The sequence below is a fragment of the Pelmatolapia mariae genome, linkage group LG13 (assembly GCF_036321145.2).
Source record: "Pelmatolapia mariae isolate MD_Pm_ZW linkage group LG13, Pm_UMD_F_2, whole genome shotgun sequence".
Classification (NCBI taxonomy): domain Eukaryota; kingdom Metazoa; phylum Chordata; class Actinopteri; order Cichliformes; family Cichlidae; genus Pelmatolapia; species Pelmatolapia mariae.
Genome location: NC_086238.1, coordinates 9,838,742 through 9,847,326, shown reverse-complemented (window position 1 = coordinate 9,847,326; position 8,585 = coordinate 9,838,742). Strand labels below are relative to the sequence as shown.

General features: G+C 40.1%; 1 protein-coding gene across 1 annotated transcript; it reads right to left on the bottom strand.

The window, feature by feature from the left end:
* Positions 1–1,687: 1,687 nt before the first annotated feature.
* Positions 1,688–7,051, bottom strand: ppa1b (inorganic pyrophosphatase 1b). Its single transcript, XM_063491287.1, has 11 exons — positions 6,904–7,051; positions 6,082–6,146; positions 5,668–5,721; positions 3,430–3,549; positions 3,254–3,340; positions 3,007–3,133; positions 2,799–2,926; positions 2,499–2,584; positions 2,308–2,383; positions 2,154–2,193; positions 1,688–2,071 (listed from the first exon to the last, which is right to left on the bottom strand). Exons 1-11 carry the CDS (start codon positions 6,962–6,964, stop codon positions 2,040–2,042), a joined length of 876 nt encoding a protein of 291 aa, XP_063347357.1. The 5' UTR covers positions 6,965–7,051; the 3' UTR covers positions 1,688–2,039.
* Between the last annotated feature and the right edge of the window lie 1,534 nt (positions 7,052–8,585).

Genomic DNA, 8,585 nt, shown 5'->3' with positions numbered 1-8,585 from the left:
TTGCCCTGTATTTGGCTCCATCCATCTTCCCATCAACTCTGACCAGCTTCCCTGTCCCTGCTGAAGAGAAGCACTCCCAGACCATGATGCTGCCACCACCATATTTGAAAGTGGGGATGGTGTGTTTAGAGTGATGTGCAGTGTTAGTTTTCCGCCACACATAGCGTTTTGCATTTTGACCAAAAAGTTCCATTTTGGTCTCATCTGACCAGAGCACCTTCTTCCACATGTTTGCTGTGTCCCCCACATGGCTTGTGGCAAACTGCAAACTGGACTTCTTATGGTTTTCTGTTAACAATGGCTTTCTTCTTGCCACTCGTCCATAAAGGCCAACTTTGTGCAGTGCACGACTAATAGTTGTCCTATGGACAGATTCCCCCACCTGAGCTGTAGATCTCTGCAGCTCGTCCAGAGTCACCATGGGCCTCTTGGCTGCATTTCTGATCAGCGCTCTCCTTGTTCGGCCTGTGAGTTTAGGTGGACGGCCTTGTCTTGGTAGGTTTACAGTTGTGCTATACTCCTTCCATTTCTTAATGATCGCTTGAACAGTGCTCCGTGGGATGTTCAAGGCTTCGGAAATCTTTTTGCAGCCTAAGCCTGCTTTAAATTTCTCAATAACTTTATCCCTGACCTGTCTGGTGTGTTCTTTGGACTTCATGGTGTTGTTGCTCCCAATATTCTCTTAGACAACCTCTGAGGCCGTCACAGGGCAGCTGTATTTGTACTGACATTAGATTACACACAGGTCCACTCTATTTAGTCATTAGCACTCATTAGGCAATGTCTGTGGGCAACTGACTGCACTCAGACCAAAGGGGCCTGAATAATTACGCACACCCCACTTTTCAGTTATTTATTTGTAAAAAATGTTTGGAATCGTGTGATTTTCGTTCCACTTCTCACATGTACACCACTTTGTATTGGTCTTTCACGTGGAATTCCAATAAAATTGATTCATGTTTGTGGCTGTAATGTGACAAAATGTGGGAAAGCTCAAGGGGGCCGAATACTTTTGCAAACCACTGTAAGTTTGGGCTTTTACTTTGCTTTCTACCTCAATTTCTGCTGCAACATTTGGATTTTAGGGTCACAATTTGGCATAAATATGAAAGCATGGATCTGTTCTCCCTGGTGTCAAAGCGTCAGGCTTTTGGCTGTGATGTAAAAATGGTGCAGCCATTTCATGCCAATTGAGCATCATTGAAACACCACAGCCTACCTGAATATTGTAGCTGACCACATCCATCCTTTAATGACCAAAGTGTACCCTGCTGGAAGCTGCCATCTTCTGATGCTTCCAACGGGATAACCCACTACATCACAAAGTTCAAATAATCTTAAACACGACAATGAGTTAACTCCACCATCAACCGATTTCAATCCAATAGAGCACCTTTGTGATGTGGTGGCCTGCCCAGTTATTGCATATAAACATAAATAACAATAAAGCCCATGTTCTAAACCAGTCGTTCTCAATCTTTTCTGTTACATCGCTTGAGAAGCCAGATCCCAATTTAAAAAAAAAAAAAAAAAAAAAAAAGCAGTACTCTTAAAAAAATAAATAAATGAAAATTTAAAAAACTGATCGTGTCAGCTCCATCTTTCCATGATCATCAGGTGACTATAACACCTTACAGTTTGAGAACCACTGGTCTAAACTAAAGACTAATGACTCCACTCAAACTCACACATTCACGATAAGCTTTATTAAAGCAGTTCAGTCTCAGACAGGACACACGCAACTACTAGGCACAGTACCTGTACTTTGTTCATTACAGCACATCTCCAAAGAGATTACTTTTCTTTTCTTTTCTTTTTTTAAATAAGCGAAAAATCGTTGGTCATGACATAAGTGCTCTCTTTCTCTACAGTATCATTACTATTGATCAATAGTATCGCTATTCTTCTCCATCTACAAGGAGATAGGTAAACCCAGACCCCATCACCCATCATCCCATTGGTTCCTAATCCAAGTCTGTCTTCAAGTATTCCTGTGAGAGATGAGCTTTCCTCCTGGTCCACTTGAAGAAGGTCCTCTTTTACTTCCTCTCATAGTAGAACCATTTATCAACTGCGAATGAAAACAACCGTGTAAATCTCACATCTGAACACTCAACCTCAGAAGTAATCATAACAATTATATGAAATGTTACCTGACGAGGGGACAGGCTCTTCTTTTCCACACGGGCATGTCTTTAGAAAGAAAAAAAAAATAGAAAGAAGAAAGAAAGAAACATCCATCAAAGAGACCCAAAGTAGAAATTTCTGATGTTATATTGCAAAATCTGGCAGGGATAAAAGTCTTACCTCACCAACAGCAGCAGTAGCCTCATCTGCAGAGCAGCAGAAAGGGCTGTCGCCAGCTGAGACACATGTGTTTTTGCTGTTTTGTTTGATAGTACAGAGATTTATAGTAAGTATGGCTACTTATATTCAAGAAATTAATGGCTGCAAGTTTGCATTTCTTCTAAAAGCAGCTGATAAAAGTCACAGTTTACCAGTTCAGTTCACCAGCGCTAGCCTTTTGGGAAATGAGGGCTTTCCAGAAGTTGTGAGTGCTCTTGATTACTTCAATGGCAAAGTCCTGAAACATAAAACAGCAACTACCTAACTGAGTGTAGGACTTTTAATAGTAATTATAAAGTAATCAAAGCTTTTATAACTGAACATGCAGGAACTAATTTGACAGTTCCTTGAACTGTTTTATAACTGAAGGCAGAGTTTGACAAAGAAGAAGGAAATGCTGACAAAGTGTTTAAAAAATGACTGGTTGGCTAAATGAGATGTTAGGTGGAGACCTTGTCTTTGAACTCCTCATTGAAAGCAAACTGGTTTTCTGGTTTCCCATCTGGTACTTTGTACCTCCTGAACCAGTCGACTGTGGCCTCCAGGTAGCCAGGTTTCAGGTGCCGGACATCACTGATGTCTAATGATGGACAACATCATCATCATAAGTTCATGACGCTAATGCAGAAAAACTAAAACTGAGCAATCTGAGGCACTTACTGTTAAACTCGCTGGCCTCGGGGTCATCAACATTGATTGCAATCACTTTCCAATCCGTTTCACCCTCGTCGATCATGGCCAGGATGCCGAGGACTTTCACTTTGATTACTTCACCACGGGAGTACACCTACACAGGACATTCCAGCTCATGGTTAATTTTCAGTAACAAAGAAGAACTCAGAGAATTGGCAGTATTATCCATTTATGAGATAAAACACAATCACAAAATCATCAGCGTGCACTGCACCTTACTGCCGATCTCACAGACATCTATGGGATCATTGTCACCGCAGCAGCCAGTGTCTCCATCTTTATGTGCCGGATCTTCCCACGTCTAAAACATGACAGTAGGAAGTTGAATCACTCACTGTTCAAGCAATCTACTAATGTGGATACTTCAGCTCTTTTGAACAAAATACTGACCTGAGGAATGGCTCCGTAGTTCCATATGTAGCCTTTATGTGGGAAAACATTGGCAACATAGCGCAGCTTGCCCTTCTTAACGTCCTGCTTTATTGGATTCAAGAGGTCTTTTGTAGCAATCTGAAAGGAATTAATTTTTAAATGCAGTTAATATTAAGTTCATTCCTGGCAGATGGCATTCACTTAATGTAACATTAACAGCTAGAAAAAATAATTCTTAATACAGCTATCAAAATTGGGATTATACATTAGCCACAGTAAATACACTGTGGAATAAGCTCAAACCAAATCTTCCAAGATGTGATGCAGAATTCAGAGAGTTCATCACAGTGCAAAAAGTAACTAATGATGACAAAACTCAGGGAAAATTTAATCTTAAATGCTAAGACGATATCCTGGTAAAGATGTTTGCAACCAGAGTTCCTGTGGTGAAAATCTGGAGTAATGAGGGCGACTTTCAAGAGGCTTAGGAGATTCTTCAGCAGGGAACAGAAGAAAGCAGCTGGCAAATAAAGATGTAGGGGAAATATTCTGTAAATGCTGAATGACAGCAAGTTAATGAAATGCTACAGATTAACTGGTGCAGAGATAATGTCCGCGGTGGAGCTCATTAGAGATGCGCTCACATCTCTCGCCCAAGGGAAAAACGCTTTAACGGCAGAAATTACAGCGATCGTAACACTCAAACATTTGGCAAGTGGAAAAATATAACAGTGCAGCAACAATGACTTCACACTGTCACAGTGGAGTGAGCGCACAAACATTTACAGCACTGTCACAGACTACATCACAGACACTGTCACAGTCTCATTATGAAGCAGCTCATTACTGTATTGAAATGACTAGCACAGGAAATTAACAAGTAAACTACTACAAGCGATGCAGTGAAAAAACCTCTTTCCTTATTTTTTTTCTCCTTTTGTATATTTGTCACATCTCCATTTTTCAGATCATCAAATAAATGTGATTATTAGACAACGACAAGCCGAGTAATTACAAAATGCAGTTTTTGGAATGATTTCATCTATTAAGGGAACAAAGCTATCCAAACCTACATGGCCCTGTGAGAAAAAGTAATCACCACCTAAACCTCATAACTGATAGTGCCACCATTGGTAACAAGAACTGCAATCAAATGATTGTGATAACTGGTAATGAGCCCTAAACATCGCTATGGAGAAATCTTCAGTCTCGAGACTTGAGTAACAAAACATTTCTCCCACTGAAAACGATGAACGGAGTCAACTTTTTGGGATACTTGGTGGTGTGTTTGACTGATGGAGGCATTCTTCTTCAGGATTGTCTGTTTGAGAGCTGAAATCACAGTTCCATCAATTACAGCAAGTTATCCAGGCACGTTTTTTGTTCTTTTCTCCTTGAACTCTGCCATAGATGCCATTTTTACCCAGTCTCTCTTTCTTTTTTTTTGTATTGTTGAACCATGAACTGTGACCTTCACTGAGGCAAATGAGGCCTGCAGTTTTTTCAGATGTTGCCCTGGGATCTTCTGTGACCTCCTTGATGAGTAGAAAATATGCTCTTGGCGTGATTTTGGTAGCCTGGCCACTGCTGGGAAAATTCACCACCATTCCAAGTTTTCTCCATTTGCAGTTAACGGCTCTCATCATTCTTGGTTAGTCCCAAAGCCTTAGAAATAGCTTCGTAACCCTCTCTAGACTGCTACATATCAGTGACTTTGTTTCTCATCTATTTTTTATATCATGGCATGACATGTTGCTCTGTCAGACAGGTTCTCTTTAAGTGACCTCTTAAAGCAACAGGCCTGAGTGAGCTAGTAAAATTGAACTCTGCTTTCCAAAAAATATGTTAAACATTTAATTCATGTTTTAACAAGTGCGGGATAACTTTTTTTTTTATACAGGGCCTTCCTCTTAATAAAACCATCATTTAAAACTGCAGGAACACTGAAAACTGTCCTTGTCAAGGGAGAACTGAAGTTGCCCCTTCTCCCAAAGAACAGGAGTCTACTAATGGAAAAATTCTATATGCTGGACACCTGCACTATTCTCCTATTGGTTCAAACAGGTATTGCACAGACTTTGTACTAGATTAAAAAGCATGTAATATCTTATCTGCATTCTCATGCACACCTATGTCAGGGCTGCACTCAGTGGGTGAAAACACCTCAAAAGTATATATATTTTTTGTTTGTTTTCCTTCTTGCGTCAATCAACTGCACCTTCAGAAAGAATGCATTTTGCGCAGCACCAGTCTTACCTCCATTTTTGCATTTGTCCATCTTGGCACTTCAACAACCATGTGAAAGATGTTCTGAAAAATAGAAAGAAATCTATTGAACTGTCTTTAAGTTATTTTAAGTTTTTTTATTCATACTTAAGCGAGACAATTCTAAACTTTTTATCATGCATTCAAGCTCATGCTCAGATATTGCTTCAATTAACTGCTGCTAGTAGATAAGATAAATAATCTACAGCAATCACAAAAGTTATTGACACAGCACTGAGAACATGGAGTAAAGGCCACTGCCTTGCAAATCGATTATTGCCTCACTACTACAGAAAAAAAAAGCAGCTGAACATCACTGCCTGTGCTGCAGGGGAAATTCATCTTGAGGGCTGATCTTATAAATGCACACATATTTACACACGTAACAGGGTAAAGGTGGCTTACCTGGCCTTCGTCAGCATACATAGGTATGTCATGAAATGGTGAGATGTACTTCCCTTCAGCATTTTCTGCAACAAAGATTAAACATTGTATGAATACGGCAGGCAAATACAAACTGCTCAATGACAGCATTCAGCTGAATGAAGTCATTCATATCGTGCTCGGAGGCCCCTGCTTGCAAAGGCTGGACTGTGCCGTGCATACTTAACCGGAGCTTATTTTGCCCTTACTTCTTTACTGCAGCTGGCATGAACGTGCTTTAATGAAAAACCTGCAGTAATCTAGCCATAAAAACTGTAAACTGTGAGACAACAACAACACTAGATTATAATGTGATGATAGTCAATGCCCTTGCTGAAATTACTAAGTACACTTTGACCCACAATAAATAAGAGCAGGGGTTGTTATAAATCAATAAGGGCGTAGTCCCACCATCTCCAAGGATTTGTGATGTCTGCAGGTAATTTAGCATCGTGCGAAAGTTAGCCAAAAACAACTTCCTTCTCCCACGGTCGCCGATCAGGTATAGCCACTTCATGTCAGATCCATCATCATTATTTTACAGGGCAAAACCTAAAGGACCGGTTAGGCCAGGTTATTGGACTCGAGAGGAAATTTACTATCGGTTTTTAAAAATTCTATTAAGTCCTACTGCAAGGATATATGTAAATACACACACTTCACTGATATGACTGAAGGGAACATGCAAAAAGAAATGAATAAGTGACACGTGGGAGGTTGCGGCTAGCCGGTGGCGTTTGAAGAGAGTCCTAAAAGTAGAGAATAAAGACGAAACGTTATTACTTATGCTTATTTCCTACTTACTGAAAAACAAGCGGTAGCTCAGGGAGTTCGGGTTTCCCCTCTCTTCTACCGAGAAGCTCATGTTTTCGTTTGGCTTTCTGTTTCACACTGGATTTGGGTGAAGGATGGCGTCGGAAGAGTCTGCGCAAGGCTCTTGCGCTGCGTTGTCAGTCACCGAGGGCACCGCGCATGCGTACTTAGCCAATGATGCCTTCATAGGCGATTGGAAATATTAGGTTCAACACAAAAAAAAAATTCCCCCATTGAACTTCATTAGTAGTAATAACCAACAAGCTAGAACTTTATTTGTGAACATCAGTGCTAACAATATTATCCATTATCCACGATACATTTGTACTAAAGGTTGAGAGTTTATACAAAAAATAAGAGGAAAAAAACATATATAAGACATTATGATTCACAAACTGACATAAGATATTCAAATTGTGCAAAAAAAAAAATAAAGATAAGAAAATCGGGTTAATCTCAAATTCATTTAAAATATCTAAACAGTCCTGCTAACTTAAGGGGTTTCTTCTCATTTGCAAGCTTTAGTTACTTACTTAAGAGTTTAAATGATGTCAGCTGTCTGTTTTTGTGGTTTAAAAAAAATGTTCCCTGACAAAACAGTTCTGATAACAGAGTCTAAATCTGGATTCTCAATATATGTATTCCAAATTCCACTTAAATGTGGAATTAATGTTAAATGTGAATAAAAGGCCCATCAACAAACTCAAACAAAGCAGGAACAACACAGGTTGAACAAATATAACAATATGCAAATATATCCACAAAAAATTGAAGTCGCAACAGGAGTGCAAGTGATAGCCTCAAATCCAGTAAGCAGACAGCAGGGGATCCCTTGCCATGCATAAATTTACAAACAGGTCAACGTTGAACGAAAACACCTGCGCAGTGTCTGAAAGCACCTCTCTTCCTCTCTGCTGTCGGGAGATGGAAAAAATGTCTTTAGCTGATTGCCTCCTGCAGGAGGAACTGATGACCTCAGGCTCTAATGATCATATATCTCCTACTTTCACTTCATGCCTCTTCTCCGATAAACCTGCTGGAAGGGGGAAACAGAGAATCCATGTAATGCCATCTACAGGTGACAAATTGGAACAAGATGGCCTTGCCCTGCAGACCCGTGCAAGAAGCATTTTGCCAGTAGATTGATTTTGGTCTGGCTCGTCAGATGCATAGGTGGTGAATTTATACTTTATTGTCTGTCTGGTCTAGTTTACAGACATCCGGTCTCTGTTGACAAAAATTATAACACAATATAACACAAAATTACACACTTTCAAACATGGAAACTATTGGCATCACACACACGCACACATAGAGAATCATCTTTTCTTTTGAAAAAGAATCATACAAGAATGCGCATAGTTAAGCAAAAGGATTGGGCGTGGAGCTCTAAACTGCATGAATAACTACAAACTACTCTTAGGTCCTTCCACTATTTCTTGTCAGTTGTCAATCATGCTTCAGCTTCCTGCTCTTGTTGCTGTCCAGTTCATCTTCTGCCCTTTCTTTTTTGGATCCAAGTGCCTTGCCATTATATTTGCTTTCATCTGTAGATAATGCTTTCAGCTAACTGCCCACATAAGTGCTCAGAGGTGACCTTACAATCATATTCACATTGGATCAGCTCACAACTGATGCTACACCTTCTGCAATGCTTTGAGCTCCAGGAGGTT